This window comes from Rhizopus delemar, genomic scaffold (genome assembly GCF_000149305.1).
Source record: "Rhizopus delemar RA 99-880 supercont3.9 genomic scaffold, whole genome shotgun sequence".
In the NCBI taxonomy this organism is placed as follows: Eukaryota; Fungi; Mucoromycota; class Mucoromycetes; order Mucorales; family Rhizopodaceae; genus Rhizopus; species Rhizopus delemar.
Genome location: NW_027137835.1, coordinates 1,589,480 through 1,605,724, shown reverse-complemented (window position 1 = coordinate 1,605,724; position 16,245 = coordinate 1,589,480). Strand labels below are relative to the sequence as shown.

Below are 16,245 nucleotides of genomic sequence, written 5' to 3'. Positions count from 1 at the left end.
ATGTGGACTGTTGCTGGTAGACGCTTTCGTCGCAAGACACAACAAACAACTACCACACTATTGGGTACTGAGCTCGGATCCGGAAGTGGCAGCAGTGGACGCTTTTCAGCAGAACTGGAAGATCAAGGGACTTTATCTATATCCACCTTGGAAATTAATTCCGCGGGCATTGAAGTGAATCAAGGCGCAGAAATTGAAGAGAGCAATACAAGTAACACCACTATGGCCAAACTAATTTTGGTATCCAATGGTTTTAAGAATGAAACACATCGAACCACCAATAATTTGGATAATAAACGCAAGATGGTCATTAGCCGCATGGCTATTATCAATAACTATAGGATCAGCAAAGGTTTAGAAAAACAAACAACAAAATTCCTTAACCAAAAAACTAGAGAGTCTACACAAGGTTCCGCAAAGCTTTGAAAACTTGCTGTTTGTGTATCATGTTTCAGTGATGTAATCACTTAAAAAAGAACCATTGCTTCTTTCGTCTTTTCTATAAAAACCAATATAAATTATTAATGAATATGAATGAATAGTGGATCAATTGCGCAGCACTCATCTAAGGAAATGCTTCATTCTTATTATGTTATTAAATATTTAATTAATATTCTTGATTAACTGTATATTTTTATCTATATATATTTATAAATTGAAGAGAACACTTTCAAATGAAATATAATATATGTTGAGAGAATTATATTACAAGGTTTATTGTAGGTAGTGTATGATCTGTTCGGACCTTTTTTTTGTACCAACAAATACATGTGGAATTTTATACAGATAGTAAGCAGGTTGTATACAGAAATGGATGAAGGATTAAAGTAGGCAAAATACAGAAATCTTCAAAAAGGATGTCGATTGTATGAAACATGCAAAAAGAACGTATTTTCCTTTTTTTTTTTTTTTTTTTTTTTTTTTTTTTTTTTTTACTGAAAGCCATGTGTCATTTCATTTGCTTCCACTCACATTTTTCTTTTTAGTACTTCTTCTCAATAACTCTAGCTCAATACGTACTTTCTCGAGTTCGAGTAAAGTTTCTGCATACGCTTGGTTCTTTTCATCCAACAAAGACTCCAAATCGTCCTTCTCATCTTGGTGTTTTTCTAGTTGTTGCAACAAGATTACAATTTCATTTCTACTTTTTATATTCACAGCTTCCAAGCGTGCCTTCTGTATGTGAATCTCAGACAAATCCATGTTATCCTCTTCTGAGGAGAGCTGATTTACTAATTTGTTAGATAGACTCGCGATCTTTGCAACATCTTCTCTACACTTTGCTTCTGTTTTTAGTATTTGGCTATATATCTTTGATATCTTTTCTAGCGTAGCTTGATGTGCCTCCTGGGCCATTTCAGACTGTTGCTGTGCAATTGAAGCGCGTTCCTCTGCTAGTTGTCTTGATCTTTGATCTTCTTGTGATCGCTTTTGAACTTCTAGTAACATAATATTGATCTGATCTTTTTGTATGCGTGCCTCTTTTAGTCTATTCTCTAAAACTTCAACCCTTTCTGTTTCTAGTAAAGCCACTGCTGTTTTATCCTTTGATTTTAGGGCTTTGTACTTGGATTTATAATACGCAGCCTCTTTAAGGGCAGTTGCTCTAATAGTTTCCTGCTTTAATAAATCCTGTATCATAGAATCAGTTTGCTTTTCAATGCTGCTTTTCATTTTTCGAATTTCTGCCTTTGCACTTGCAAGTTGTTTAAATAAGAGTAGTTTATCATGTTCACCCTCTCTGAAGTCAAACAAGTTTGCGTCCTGTGTTTGCCCATCATCATCAAATAAGTCTCCTAAGCGTGCACGCGCGTGTCGAGCAATAGATACCTCTGTACGCCACCACTGTTCCTTTTTTCTCATCTCCGTAATCACTGTATCGCGTGCGAGAATATCTCTTAGTAGTCTACTTTTTTCTTCTAAATCCAAAGTAGAAGGCTTTTTAAACGCGTTTAGTGTTACTCCTTCCCGAGGAGGACGAGGTGGCGGTGTCTTTGTTAAAGGTTCGGATCCTTTAGCATGACTGGATTTAGATTTGTACGAATGTGTTTCTGAAAAAGATGTTGAAGGGGATCGATACGAATGGTTTTCCAAACTACTAGACAAGTCTGATGTTTTGGTATACTACCAAACAGTATAATTGGGATTAAAATATGTTCGCAAGGCGATATATATTTATATGTTACCTGTGGTTTCCTGAGCTGAGATTTTGGTGTTAGACTTGGTTTCCTCACTACACCGTATTGGAAGGCATCTTTGGAGTCATTCAATGCAATTACAAATTGGGGTTTTCTCTCATTCTCGAGTATTTCATTTTCAGGAGGGTATTTTATTTTAGCTAAAGACAAATTTTGCTCAGTATTTTAGGAAATAGGTATATAACCCAATTATTTCATCTTACAGCAGTCGAGTATATATACAAATGATCCATCATCCATTTTTCCATTAGCTGAATCACCACCATAAACAAACATTCTGTTTTGGATAAGAGTTAGAGATGCACCATGCCTAGGTGAAGGAGGCGATCCCATATTTTGAAAAGTATACCATCTTTGACCTAAAAATTCAATTTAGTCTTTTTTTCTCTCACAGCATAAGCTTACTTTTGATGCGAAACGCATACAAATCACCTAATATGAAACCATTCATCCCTCTCCCACCAAATATATAAATAGTGTCATTTACTAAAGCAGCCGCGCAACCTTCTCTTGGCGCGGGTATATAGCCAACTGCCTCCACTTGATTCCAAACTTTTGTGATAAAATCAAAGAACCAGATGTCATTGTATAAATGGCTAGCATTCATACCCCCAAAACTAAGAAAAAAAATTAGACATCTGAATTTAATCTAGTCTTGATCTGTTTTACATGTATAACTTGTTTTCGTAAACGGCTGATATATGTCCTGCCCTTGGTGCTGGTGCTTTACTGGTCTGTGAAATGAATTGCCATTCTGCCTTTGATGGGTCTATTTTTCATTTAATACACAATACACATATCAGCCCTTCCTTTTTCTCTTTTATACTCACATTCCTTTAAATCAAATATAATCATCTCATTCAAATATTGGCCTCTATGCTGTCCACCCCAAACGTATATACAACCATTATGAGCTGACATTGTATGTCCTGATCTGCCACGAGGTAAGTTGCCATTAATTCTAATTTTTGACCATTGCTTTGAATCTGAGAGAGATAAATAAATAATGAATATGTTATTTATATATTACATCATGATTATTTACTTGTATATAAAATATATAGTTGTGGATCCCAAATCTTTCCTAAAACAATAGGTTCTCCGCCGAATACTAAATTATATAAAGTGGTAATTAATTTAACTTCTTTCATGTAAGCCACACAATTCTTTCTTACACAACACAAGGCCGTCAATGCAGGCGATAGCAGTAAAACTTCTCGAGGAAGGAACATCGCCCGAGGTCTGTATTGAAATAGCGGATATCGTGTCTACACATATAAGTTAAAAGAATTGGCTCCAAACAGCGCTTTTCAAAAATGTCTTTTTATTACTCGTGTCTATCAAAAATAAATTCTTCTTTGTATTCCCTTTATGGTATCCACCGTATATAAGAAGGTGTTGGTTATCGATCATGGCTGCTCCATGTCCAAATCTTGGTAAAGCAGCACTGCTTCCACTTAATTTGCGTTGCGACCAAGGGTATATTATTTTTTCATTGCTGTTACTTTTTGTAAACTTTGAAAATAAAGTCATTTCCAAAGAATGACAAAAAGGAGAGGAAAATAAGAAGGAGGAGACAATGTCTATTTCCAGTTATGTCTTCTGGGTTTAAATATACATCAAAAACAGTTATTGTTTGAACTCTTGGCCCGTGAAAAGATGTATGTGTGACATAATATTAAATGAAATATTATGTATTTGCAATGCTATATTCATTCCGTCTTCTCAAATCTTGGCAGTTGCTCGGCCTTATCGCGATGTAAATTCTGCTCTGCTAAGATAGAAGATTTATAATGCTTCTTCGCGCGCTGCCTAAAAAAATGGAAGGGTATAAACAGATAATTTTGATCATGCTTGTCCACATCTCGCTTCTTCTTAAGCAATTTGCATATAGCATTCTGATCTTTCTCAGCCACTTCCTTTTGTTGACAATGCCAATCTCTGGATCCTCAATCGCTGTGTTCTTTTGGTTATTTGGCGCGCCCACTGGAAATTTACAATAGAATTTCCTTTTATTGATGCAAAATCGGTCACGGGTGATACATCAAAAGAGACAGGCTTGATTTCGACTAACACATTAAATCAAATATACTCTGCTCCTTTTGGATCACATCATTCTCAAACATGGAGTCCATTTTATCCTTTATAAATAAAAAATAACTGTTTATTTACAAAAAAAATCTCTTCGTTTTCAAACATAACTTATATAAAGACCCATTTTATTGATTTTCAAACACCACATCTTTTTTAATTACAACTATCTTATCTTCCCTCTTCAACAGGGAATATGTCTCCATACCAGTAGATTTTTTCCTTTTTTCTGTAACAATCCTTTCGATTGAAACTTTAATATGAATAACTTATAACAACTTATTAAAGCATGCTTTAGATATTCTAAATACCCTTCAACTGTTAAAGTCAAAAGCACATATGTTAATCAGTTGATCAAAATGGACATTGATATGAATAGTTTTATAGAAATGACCTTCAAAAGCTTCAGACAAGTAGTGATGTACGTGACTCATTAGATTGTAAAACCTCAGAATATAACGATGCTAAGTTTTATGTAATATATAATACTGATTTAAATATATTAACTAGATATGCATTTGATCAATCGGTGTTACTTGTGGATAAAAGTAAGTTGGCATAATATCATAAAAACAAGACAATTTAAACTGGTCATAGGATAAAGAGAAAACATCTTCTAATAAGCTCATTTTTTTAGCGGATCTTAATGAATTTAGTGGAAATCTCGATATTTTGAATCAGTGAGGATGGGTAGTATTTCAAATTTGAAGTAATAGTCTCTCAGTCTTGACTCTGCAACAGCTGTTCAGTAAAGCTCTATGTACTGTACTGTTTCCAACTTCGGTTGCCCTGAGGTTGACTGTTATGCAAGATGCTAATAACTCATATTATCAGCCTAAATTGATGCCCAACATGAAGAGAGGGACAATGAAAATGAGAAAAAAGACGGGTGCTATGAAGAATAATGAAATAAAAAGGAGAAGATACAGAGCTCTATTGCTTGCATAAAGATGCGTACGCGTTAATTTAGAGAGCCCGAAAGCGCTACAAGCAAAATTAGGTTTATCATATAAATTTACAGAATTCTAAAATGCTTTCTTTGATTCTATCAAAATATACTCTATGTTTTCTTCCTCTGACCTATATTGTTACTTGTTTATCAAAAGATATATTCTGCCTTGTTATAATTTTTATTCTTTTTATCATTGTCATTTGTTGACTCAATAATGGCTTTTACAGTAACAACCCACAAGAAGCAAAACATGAAGGTAAAACTTTATGTTTCCCAGACTTTTCTTTATTTATAATTCTTTTTATTTTTCTCTTTCTACCATATATTTATCTAAAGATATCTGTATAAAGTTAATTTAGTACGCAGAAGTATAAGTCTATGTAGAAGCCCTTTTTATAACATTGAAGGTACTTTGCCCATTGCTGATAAATTCAGAGACAACACAAACATTAAGTCAAATAAACAAATTTGAGCACACAATACGGGGAATTGTGATTGATAGCAGGAGAAAGTTGTTTACGAAGGATTTAAAGCCAATTCAGGACACAGAGGTATATTGTCTCAAGAGTTTGCCTTTACCCTATTGGAGTCATCAAAATTGGCACCATTGAGATTCATAACAAACAAAGCTTAAGAAAATAGAATTAGGTAGTCTATAAAATGAGCCTGAATCCTAGCCTCAGAGCCTCGACCCGTCGATATCTTATATAACTGATCAAATGCTGAGAAATAGTCGCCAAACACTGCTTTAACTCAAAAGAATAAAGAATAAAAAATAAAAAAAAGTTGATAAAAGAGGATATTTTATATATTTATACAGTATCTCGAAAGGTATTTTTTAAACAAAATAAAATTTTGTGTTTTACAAATGGCTTTTTGCCCAGTTCATGATATCTTCTTTAGTGGCTGTTGCATTCTTTATGAATTTAGTATTTAACAAATCATTTGGTGTTGCGCGATTTTTAACTTCCTTAACAAGACTACAATTATGTAAAAGTGAGTTTCATATTCGTTGTTTGCTATTGTCGTGATTACCATAACGAAAGAAAATGCTCATAATCTGGCGGATATTTTCCTTCTGGGAGGGTAGGTACTGGTTCGTTCACAATGTATTGCAATAATTCAAAAATTGCTAACGATTTACCATCTGAGGATGAAAAAGGAAATTTACCTAAGCCCAACTCCATTAGAGTAATACCAATAGACCAAACATCTGATTTAACTGAATAAGGTGACCCCAGTATACGCTCTGGCTACAATGAATGCTTAATAATTTTATAGCACACTTTATATTTATATCTTCCTACGCTCATATATGAACTTGTACCAACAAAAGTGTTTGCAACAGAATCGATCAGTTGTCCTGATACTCCAAAATCACAAATCTTGATCTGCCCCGCAGAGTTTATTAATACGTTCGAAGGCTTTAAATCTATATAAAAAGGTAAGATTGGCTATTAACAACAGGCTTAGTTACCTCTGTGTATGATTCTATGGCTGTCGTAAAGATAAATTAAACCGTCTACAATCTAAGGCGGTATTAAAGAAATCTATACTTGGTTGTATACAATGTCTACACTTACCGCATAACCTATGTGCCTTAATATATTCATTGGAATAGGACCGCTTTTCTTGTATATTTTATCTAGAGAGCTTTTTTTAAAAAAAAAATATTAGTGAAACATTGTTATCATCGCAAATAAGCATTGCTCCTTACCCAACATCCATGTATTCCATACACATTGAAATATCACCACCGCTAAGAAATGCCCCATAAAAACTTACAATATGCTCTGAGTTACAATCATGCAAGAACTGCATTTCTCTCATCACTTGCTTGCGAACAGTAACGCGAGGATCCTCTGGTGTTTTTCTCTTATTATACACAGGCAATAAAGGTGGCATATTTGCCAAGTTGTAATCTGTACTATTGTTGGATGGCTGCCTATTGCTAGACGTTGGTATTTGGTAAGAAACAGACTTTTCAGGACGCTTTTTAATTTCGTGTATTGATAGTTCCTTTACTGTATCTTCCAGTTCTGCCTCTACTTCTTCTTCCTCTTCTTTTAAGCCGTTACTAAATACGCCAGAACGTCTAGCAAATGCAGGAGAATCAAGCAAGGATTGTGGATATATTGTCTAAGTGATAGAGCGTTATGACATAGATCAATAGCAGGCTCTTCTACCTTTGGAGAACATATAGATACCTTCTTGGCCATAATTCTTTTTGAAGGAATATGCAAAACCTTATAAACTGTTCCACCATTACCAGCACCTAATTCTTCCAGGTTTTTAATATCTTCTTCTCGAAGATCAAGTCTTAATTCGAGGCCGATCTCGAGATCATTCAGGTCCTTATATAATTGGTCATACTCTTCTTGTTTTGCAGACTTTATAGAAGGAGTAGGAGGCGCGACTGTTGTAGGTGTATTGGGTAAAGCCAAGTTTTTATAATTTCTCTTTTTGCGTACAATTGGTTTCAACATGATGAAGAGCAGAAAAAAATAAAACAATCTCACTCGCTCATTCTTTAAGCGCGGAATTTGGTTTATATTTACTTAAATGGGAAAATAAAATCGTGTGTTTATATACAATATTATTTTGAAATTGCTAAGTCAATTAAATCAAATCTTCTAGGCTTGGGTTGATCTACTGGAATAGGAAGTTTGCCTTCACGATCAAATACAATACCAACTAATCTGCGTTTAGGTTGTTGTGGGTCTTTATAAAAGCGAACATATCCAGGCTGTAAAGCATAAAGTGTATGATCTTTGCCTATGTCAACCTACATGTAAATATATCTGCATTAGCTTCATTGCGTATGTATATGTAATATTGAATGTAGCTTACATTTTCTCCTGGATGAAATTTGGTGCCTCTTTGACGAACAATGATATTTCCTGGAACAACTTGCTGTCCACCAAACATTTTTACTCCTAATCTTCTACCTGCTGAATCTCTACCGTTACGTGATGAACCTCCAGACTTCTTTGTGGCCCAACGTACTTGAATGATATCTATATATTATCTGTTTAAAAAAATACTAAGAATTAACACTTTGTTTATTAACGAACCTGCATTATTTTTCATAAAAGGCACAGTAGCTCGATTATTCCACTGGCATGCTTTTATGCTTGCTGTATTGAGTTGTGTAAAAGCACGGTTTAACAGTGACATGTAAAATAAATTATTTGAGAAGGAAACAAAGGAGCAAAAAAAAAAAAAAAAAAAAAAAATCAAACGTCACGTATTGAATTCCCGCTGTTTGACAGATTTTCATGTAATTCAAGCATTGTTTATTTCTACTATAGCAAATCTTTTTTTTTTCTTTATTTGGATTTACCAAAGCTCAGCTTATTTAAAAATCCCTTTTTGCTGTTTCCTGATATATCGCTAAGAGGATATTTAGGTGCATTTGTAGCATCAGCCCGATATGCTGAAGCAAGTTCATCTAAATTATCATCCCATTCAAGATCACGTAGACGATGACCCAATTTACGCTCTCTTAATTTAGTTGTATAGCTTCTTACACATGTTGCAGTATACAACTATAATAATCATGATAAGTTATATCCTTACTTTCTTTCTGTCTATCTATGTTTACCATAAACAATTGCCCAACAAATAAAAGAATGGCTGAACCGATAACATCAGCCTGAATAGCTTGATCACAATTAGCCAAGCCATAAGTATCACCATATTTCATCCCTAAAAATGTAGTTGTATATCCACCAATTGTAATATTTGTATCAGCGCTGTTATCTGTTGATCCTGTACTGTTACTCGATGGGTTGGATTCTGAACAAGCTGTAAGTGCTTTTGATCTGTTGGTTAATGCGAGTACAAATGAAATAGCTTCCCAGATCGTAAGAAAGAACACCAAAAGCCATAAAAATGACTTGGTCAGGCGCATCATACCAAGTTTAGCCTAACATTTTGTTTAGATTTCTATTTTGTATACTTCCTCCTATTATTACCACTGAAGCCGAAAATATAGTAATCAAAGCCACAACAACAGTAGCAACTATTAAAAAATAAGTATATTAAATTTATATCAAACACAAACTTACTGCAAAAACCAATGTATACCCAAGGAAGTACAGCATGTACAATTGCAAGATGCATTACCATTGCTATTTTAAAATTTTTAATATATTATCATTCATAATCTCTCCTTTTATTATCTTTACGGTTTTTATGTGCAAAAGTAGCTCCAAGTACGGCTACATACACAAGCTAATTAATGAAAGTAATTAGTATATGAAAACTTTTATTTTTCTGTATAAAACTATTACACCGATAATAAGACCAGCAATAATAATTCCACCTCTTAAAGGTATAATACAACAGCACCTTGTAGGCATATTTAATTTATAATAAAAAGTAAAAGAAAAAAGTACTTTTTTGGGTCAAAAATAAGTGTTTATTTATTTGGATTAATGACTTTACTTTTGTTACACAAGGCTTTTATAAAAATAGTAAATAATTTAAATTAAAAAAAATAAAAGCTTTGTATACTTGCAATGAGTTCAAGTTTGATTCATTCCTTATTTAATCACATTTATTGATCTTCTTACGCTTGAAATAAAAAAAAGGGGAACTCAAATACATGTCCCTTGTTTAGCGGGGATGTTATTTCAAAACGTTTTAAGAATGACCAATAAAAATACTTGATTATTGTAAGTTTTATTTTGGAACAATAACCGAATAAAGTACCTCAGCTAATGCGTAGTTACTCTCTAAAGACATCCTTTATCAGAATTAATTTGTTAGCTAGTGATTAATAATCTTTACTTACATAAAAAGTATATTTCGAATCAATACACAAAACAAGAAAGTGGTTTTTAAAACAATTTTTTATAGTTTATAAAGAAAAGAGAAGAAAAAAAGAAATATTAATTTTAAATGAATATGTATATCATTCTTTTTTAGTGCGTGCTTGTGTGTATGAAATGTCTCGCCATTAGTTGGCTCCTGCGAGTTTGCTCATACCTTGAGACACGCTAATGGCCCATTCATGACCAGAGGAGTTTGGAATAGTCAAGAATTGGTTAAGAACTGGAGAGAGTTGTTCAAAGTAGGGCATAAAAGCAGGTCCCAAAGCCTTGAATATAGTCATGAATGAACCCTTGATTTCTTCAAGGACATCTTCTTCAGTAGCTTCTTCTTCAGCTAACTCTTCATCATCTTCAGGATCGTACTCGCCGTTTTGCTTCTCTTCTTCACGAGTTTTCAAACGATCAAACGATTTACTCAATTGTTCGTTTGTGGCCTTGATATATTCTTCAATTTGAGTAGGCAAGAGGCAGTTGGTACCGAGAACATTAACACATTCAGAGAAAGTAACATAAACTTGTGCCAAGAAAGAAAGATCATCCTCAATCTTCATCACCTTGATAAGCTTTTCAAAAATAGAGTTCCACATAATGGCAAGTTCATTGGGTGCAACATTGGCTTCTTTGGCATCTGTTAAAAGAAGAGGAAGAAGAGCAGCAGCGGCGTGTCTAACACCTTCATGGAAATAGAATTTGAGCAAGGGCAAGGCAATTTCAAGCACTTCGGGAACATAGGGCAAGAAGCCTGCTCCTAAATCGCGAGCATAGCTTACAAGCATTTCGACAGCGGTGCTCTTTTCTTCCAAGACAGAGGTCTTAATACCAATTTGTTGGCCATTAATACCAACAAACTCCCATCCATCATCTGCGGGGAATTGTGATTCAACATCTTCTTCATCAGGATCAACAAAAGTAAATTCAGGTGTCAATTTAGCAGATACCAAAAGAGGTGGCATAATATTGGGAAGGTAAGGCAAGAAATCTTGCCCCATCATCTTACACATACGAGCCCAAGCAGCCAAAAGATATGTTGTGATACTGTCATCATCTTCAGTTACAGTTTGCTGGATTTCGGCAAGAAGATTGATAAAATCAACAGTGTAAGGGCTGAAAGCTTCTTTACCAATAGCAAGACCAATAAGAGATGCACATTCAACAGCTCTTGCACGTAACAAACGGTACTCTTTATCAGTAGCTTGACGAAGAACATCAAGCAACAAGGGCATAATTACATTGTGATACTTCATGAATCTTTCCTCAGCGCTATCAGCCACAGTGGCAATAGTAGTAATAGCTTGTTCTTGAACGTATCTCTTAGAAGTTCTGAGAAGCACCAAAAGACGTTCAAAAATAGCATCAAGATAAGGTTCCAAAATATGCTTTTCAGCTTCTTCACAAAAGTTGACCATGGCAGCAGCAGCATGGGCTTGGACACGGGGTTGAGGATCCTCCATAAGAGGTAGAAGGGCAGAAACAACAATTTGATGGAAGTTTTCTTGAAGGAAGGGAGCAAAATCGGTAGACATTTGTCCGATAGCATTACAAGCAGCATAACGGACACGAGGATGTACATCCTTAAAAGATGGCAAGATCATGCTAATGATGTTTGAAAGCTCAGGTTGCATGACCTTAATACAGCCTTCACCAATAGAAGAAATAGTCATAAGAGCAGCACGACGTTGCTGCCATTCACCAGATTGAATCATTTGGGGAATGTATTGGAAAGCAATAGGTACAACGGCTTTACCACCAAGAGTACGTGCAACTCTGTCTAATGTACCTTCACCCATTACATAATTCTCTTCGTTATCATCATCATCAATCTGAGAAAGACATGTTAAATCCTAAGGCAAATTTTTTAAAAAAAAAAAAAAAAAACTCCTTACATCATCAGTGGTGTACCATTCCTCATCATCATCAATATCAGTCACCATTTCCATAGCCACTGGAATAACTTCTTGAGCAAAATTGGGAAGTTTACGAATCATAGATGGAGCAGCTTCAGCTAAAGACAGCAATAATTCTAAAACGGTTTGGCGAGTACGGTCTTCAAAGGATTTGTCTTTGGCAATTGATACCATGCCTGTAAGTACATTAGGAAGAACATTGCGGAAAAGCTTAGGAGCAGTATCAGCCAATTCAATCAATACAACAAGACAGTCAACTAAGTCTTGATCTTCATGAGCAGCAATAAGAGGAGTCAAGGGCTAATATATATATGTATATATTGTTAAGTTACCCATTCTACTTTACTACACATTCCAATTAATATCTTACCTCCAACATATGAGGCATCAAATTAATAAAGGCCATTCTTGTCTTTTCGTCAGCTTGAATAATATAAGCACAGGAAGCCTTTAAAGCTTCTAAACGAACCTATATAATAATACATGATTACAGTCAACACATGTTTACTATTCTCCCTTCTTCTTTTCTTACGGATTGGTTATCAACATCAGTTAAACTGGATAAGAATACTTGTTGAAGAGCATCGGCATGTTGATTAGCAATAAGGTCGGGTATCGTAGCAAAAATGCGAAATGCTGATTCTCTATAAGCTGCATGAGGTGATTGAGTGCAATCAAATAAAGCCTTTAATAAAGCATCCCAAGTCTCTGTTATGCATTGTGAGTATTTTCGTCTTTTTTTCTTCAAATGTGCTTGATGTATATACCTCCTTTGCCCAAGTCAAAGCGAGCAATTTCAGCAATAGCATCAGATACTTTGTGTCTTGCACCTTGGTCAGTTTCATTAGCAAGGGCAGACAATAACAATTCCTTTACACCTTGCTGAGTGCTTTCATTTACAATGCTCCAAAGGTTTTCTTCTCTGCCTTCAATACTAATTGTTCTATAAGCTAAACGACGGAGGAGAACGCTACAATAAGAACGAAGCTAAAAAAAAGAGGTAAGTTCTTTTATTGTTTTCAAACCTCGTCTTTATCATAGCTTACTTGAGTATCACTGTTGTTGGCTACAAATTGAGCAAGGCCAAGAAGTAACAAATCAGGTTGAGCTGCAACCCATTGCTCATTTAATTGAGCTTCAGCAGCAGTTCTAAAAGGATCAAAATTATTTTCCTAAAAGGGGATGGCCGATTCAAAATTGCTACCTTTGTTCGTTATCAGGAGAAGAAAGACTGGTAAATACATGATTGAGTTGTATCAATACTTCTGTTGGAACAGTTGGTTGGGCCATTTGTGCCTATTGTTGTCGTTTTATTGAAAGAGAAGGCTTTTACCTTTTTTTAAATGAAAAAAAAAAATAAAGTTACTTGTATCACATGTGACTTCTTTTCTTTTAACGAAGAATGGTGGTAATCTGTCAGATAATATAAGTTGTATGCTTGCAACATCCAAATTGTATCCTTTCCACTTTTTGTTATTAAAATTTTTGATAACTTTTTGTATGAAATATGTGAATATGATTATACGTATTCTACAACTTTCTGTTAAAAAAAAAGGACTATCATTCGGCGCAAAGTAGCAAACAAATTATTTGAAATAAGTTTACTAGACTCTTGCTATAATTAAAATATAGAACAATTGAAGCCCACATTATGAGTTGTAACTGTGTATTTATTACTTGAACAAGAAAAGATAAAAGAGGGCAAGGCTGTAACTCAATAAGTAGCATTAAATATAGCATATCATTTTATTTTGTTATGTCTCACTATTCTGCTTGGATTCATTGTCCGTTTCTTCATCTTTATCTTCCTGGCTTTTTAACTCATCTTCACTTTCTTCTTCAACGAGGTTTTGCTCAATACAAAACACTTTTCCTTGTACTGTAAAACCATGTTCGTCGTCCAGCTCGTCTTTTGCAACAAAAGGAGGTGTAATTGCTAGCCCAACAATTCCATTTGCTTTACCCTTTGCTGTTGCTTTCATAGTTGCAGCATCAAACTGAGTGACACCTTCCACGATCTGAAGCCTTTCAATTTTAATTTCCTGTCCTTTCACAGCCAAATTTAGTTTTAGTGATCTTGTAATTAAATTTTCAATCTTTTTTGAGTCTTGCTTTAATGAAGGATATACATCAGCAAGATCATCCACAACTTTTGATAAAAGAACTTCTTTGGCTTTCGTTATTTTTTCTTCCTCATCAGATCCCGGCTGTTGCACAACTAATGCGCATACCTGCTGCCTTAGTCGGTTCGACCATTCTTTATTTCTACTTGACATCCAATCATGCAATTCACGAAAAGCGTCGTTAATGGATACTCCCAAATGAATAGGTACATCCATGACTTGTGTTAACAGCATATGAATAAGATATTTCTCAACAAATAATGTAATGTATGAAGTGTCTAGTATGCCATCCACTGGTGTCATATAGCGATTAATAAACTCTGTCTTGTCTGGATACATCCGATAGACGAACTCAGTTCCTCCTTTACGATCCATTTTAGATTTAAGTCCCATGCAGGTGTTATTTAATTGGCTTAATAAGTGCGATATCTCAGGTTGAATTGTTGATAAATCATCATCCGTAACTCTTATTGTCTTTACATAAGAATAAAAATTGACCTCTAATTGTTGATAGGCTTCCTTCTTTGCTTCTAACTCTTGTTTCAAAGCTGCAATATTTTTCTGCAATTCACTGCATCGCTTTTCTTCTTCAATCAATTCTTTTTCGGCTTCTATTTTCCACTGTTCAAAAGAATCTTCTTGTTCTTTCTTTTCCTTTTCTATTCGTTGCTGAAACATTTCTTTTTCATTTTGAATTCGTTCCAATATTTCTTTGTGAATCTCAAGTGATTCACGTAGAGAGTTTATGACTAAATCTTTATCTGAATCTATTTCCATGGGCTGAAAAGAACGAATGGAGGAATTGTCGGCGGAAGACATGTGTTATTATGGGGGTTTTTTTTTTAGCTATTTGATAATAAAAAAGCAAATAAAGGGGAATGCATTTTTAAAGGCAGCAGCTGAGTTAGATCTAGCCCACCAATATTAAATTATGGTTGGTTAGGTATACTGACAAAGAATAGCAATATTTTACAACATACATCTTTGAATAGGCTAATCTTAAATACAATATGCTTGCATTGACCCATTGTTATTTCTATAAATACCTTCCTCCTATTATTTTCTCCTTCTCTAAAAGAAAAGAAATTCTTAATGTTATCAATATTATAATTCTATGTTCATTTAAGATGAGCTTATTTAAAAGAAAGGAGGAGCATTTCAGAGCTGCCAATAGGATGAATGAATTTCTTAAATGCATAATGTTTTTATTTAGAAAAAATATAATAGTTTGAATATTGAATAAATTAATGTCGCAAGCTACCTTCCTTACCGCTATTGCTGAATTTTTTTATATTGCGCGATGGCCATTTTATTTTGCTTTACCAACTCTTGTTCAAATGAAAGCTTAGTGACAGTCAAAGTTGCATCATAGACGAGAAAAAGGAGAGCTAGGTTGATCAACTCCACAAATATGTGTATCACATACATAATACCTTTGTGCAAATAGATATGGATAATAATTCTACATGTCTAACCGTATTATTACCAACTAAGACAAACAAGTTGTCCCATCAAGCTTGAATGATGTATATTTTCAGACATAACCGAAAACAAATTATTTGGCTTTTAATATGGTGCTATGTAGAGACATCTGCATAACGACTAATTATTCATTATAATTATTTGATGTATTACTGGTAGGTAGAAAAAAATGCATTTGCAGATCTTTTTTTTTTTTTTTTTTTTTTTTTTTTTTTTTTTTGTAAATAAATAGTTTATTTTTATTTATAAAATATAATATAATAGGAGTCACACGTCTGAGAGCGGTGTGAACCAGAAGAAACAGAATGTAAGCGATTGAACATGCTAGTCAAGGTCGAGCCCGCCCCTTTTGAGGGTGGCAAACTGCGACATAGCACGAGTGACCAACTGTTTATCAATAAAAGGAAAGCCGTCAATAGTAGATCTCCAATGGGCACGCCAGATAACAGAGAGCACGCAGCAGCTGAGAGTCCAGAGATCAGTATTGTCAACAAAAGGAAACCGCTGAAAAGACCAGAGGATTGAGCATACATCATCTTGAGTGAAAGTGAGGTGTGGGCTAAAGAAGTTGAAGGCATCTATCCATACTCTCCATTTCTTGGGACAGCGCACGAAGAGGTGTTGTAGATCTTCATTATTAGCAGAGCAAAATTTGCA

At 34.5% G+C, this 16,245-nt stretch overlaps 6 protein-coding genes across 6 annotated transcripts; 1 reads left to right on the top strand and 5 right to left on the bottom strand.

Moving 5' to 3' along the window:
* RO3G_11692 (uncharacterized protein) lies at window positions 1-426 on the top strand (the record flags this gene model as incomplete). The annotated part of the gene is made up of 1 exon (XM_067666276.1): window positions 1-426. One exon carries the CDS (start codon window positions 1-3, stop codon window positions 424-426), a length of 426 nt encoding a protein of 141 aa, XP_067522377.1.
* Window positions 427-954: 528 nt separating this feature from the next.
* On the bottom strand, window positions 955-3,119 carry RO3G_11691 (uncharacterized protein; the record flags this gene model as incomplete). Its single annotated transcript, XM_067666275.1, has 6 exons — window positions 955-1,938; window positions 2,187-2,338; window positions 2,402-2,557; window positions 2,604-2,815; window positions 2,868-2,967; window positions 3,029-3,119. 6 exons carry the CDS (start codon window positions 3,117-3,119, stop codon window positions 955-957), a joined length of 1,695 nt encoding a protein of 564 aa, XP_067522376.1.
* A 3,548-nt stretch (window positions 3,120-6,667) lies between these two features.
* On the bottom strand, window positions 6,668-7,727 carry RO3G_11690 (uncharacterized protein; the record flags this gene model as incomplete). Its single annotated transcript, XM_067666274.1, has 4 exons — window positions 6,668-6,673; window positions 6,825-6,894; window positions 6,959-7,380; window positions 7,428-7,727. The coding sequence occupies 4 exons, from the start codon at window positions 7,725-7,727 to the stop codon at window positions 6,668-6,670; spliced, it is 798 nt and encodes a 265-aa protein (XP_067522375.1).
* Window positions 7,728-7,837: 110 nt separating this feature from the next.
* On the bottom strand, window positions 7,838-9,605 carry RO3G_11689 (mitochondrial 54S ribosomal protein bL27m; the record flags this gene model as incomplete). The annotated part of the gene is made up of 9 exons (XM_067666273.1): window positions 7,838-8,026; window positions 8,092-8,258; window positions 8,316-8,378; window positions 8,585-8,789; window positions 8,846-9,169; window positions 9,219-9,265; window positions 9,312-9,374; window positions 9,432-9,477; window positions 9,537-9,605. The coding sequence occupies 9 exons, from the start codon at window positions 9,603-9,605 to the stop codon at window positions 7,838-7,840; spliced, it is 1,173 nt and encodes a 390-aa protein (XP_067522374.1).
* Window positions 9,606-10,204: 599 nt separating this feature from the next.
* On the bottom strand, window positions 10,205-13,273 carry RO3G_11688 (uncharacterized protein; the record flags this gene model as incomplete). Its single annotated transcript, XM_067666272.1, has 7 exons — window positions 10,205-11,920; window positions 11,963-12,283; window positions 12,354-12,452; window positions 12,516-12,691; window positions 12,751-12,970; window positions 13,030-13,132; window positions 13,188-13,273. The coding sequence occupies 7 exons, from the start codon at window positions 13,271-13,273 to the stop codon at window positions 10,205-10,207; spliced, it is 2,721 nt and encodes a 906-aa protein (XP_067522373.1).
* A 464-nt stretch (window positions 13,274-13,737) lies between these two features.
* RO3G_11687 (uncharacterized protein) lies at window positions 13,738-14,925 on the bottom strand (the record flags this gene model as incomplete). Its single annotated transcript, XM_067666271.1, has 1 exon — window positions 13,738-14,925. One exon carries the CDS (start codon window positions 14,923-14,925, stop codon window positions 13,738-13,740), a length of 1,188 nt encoding a protein of 395 aa, XP_067522372.1.
* Between the last annotated feature and the right edge of the window lie 1,320 nt (window positions 14,926-16,245).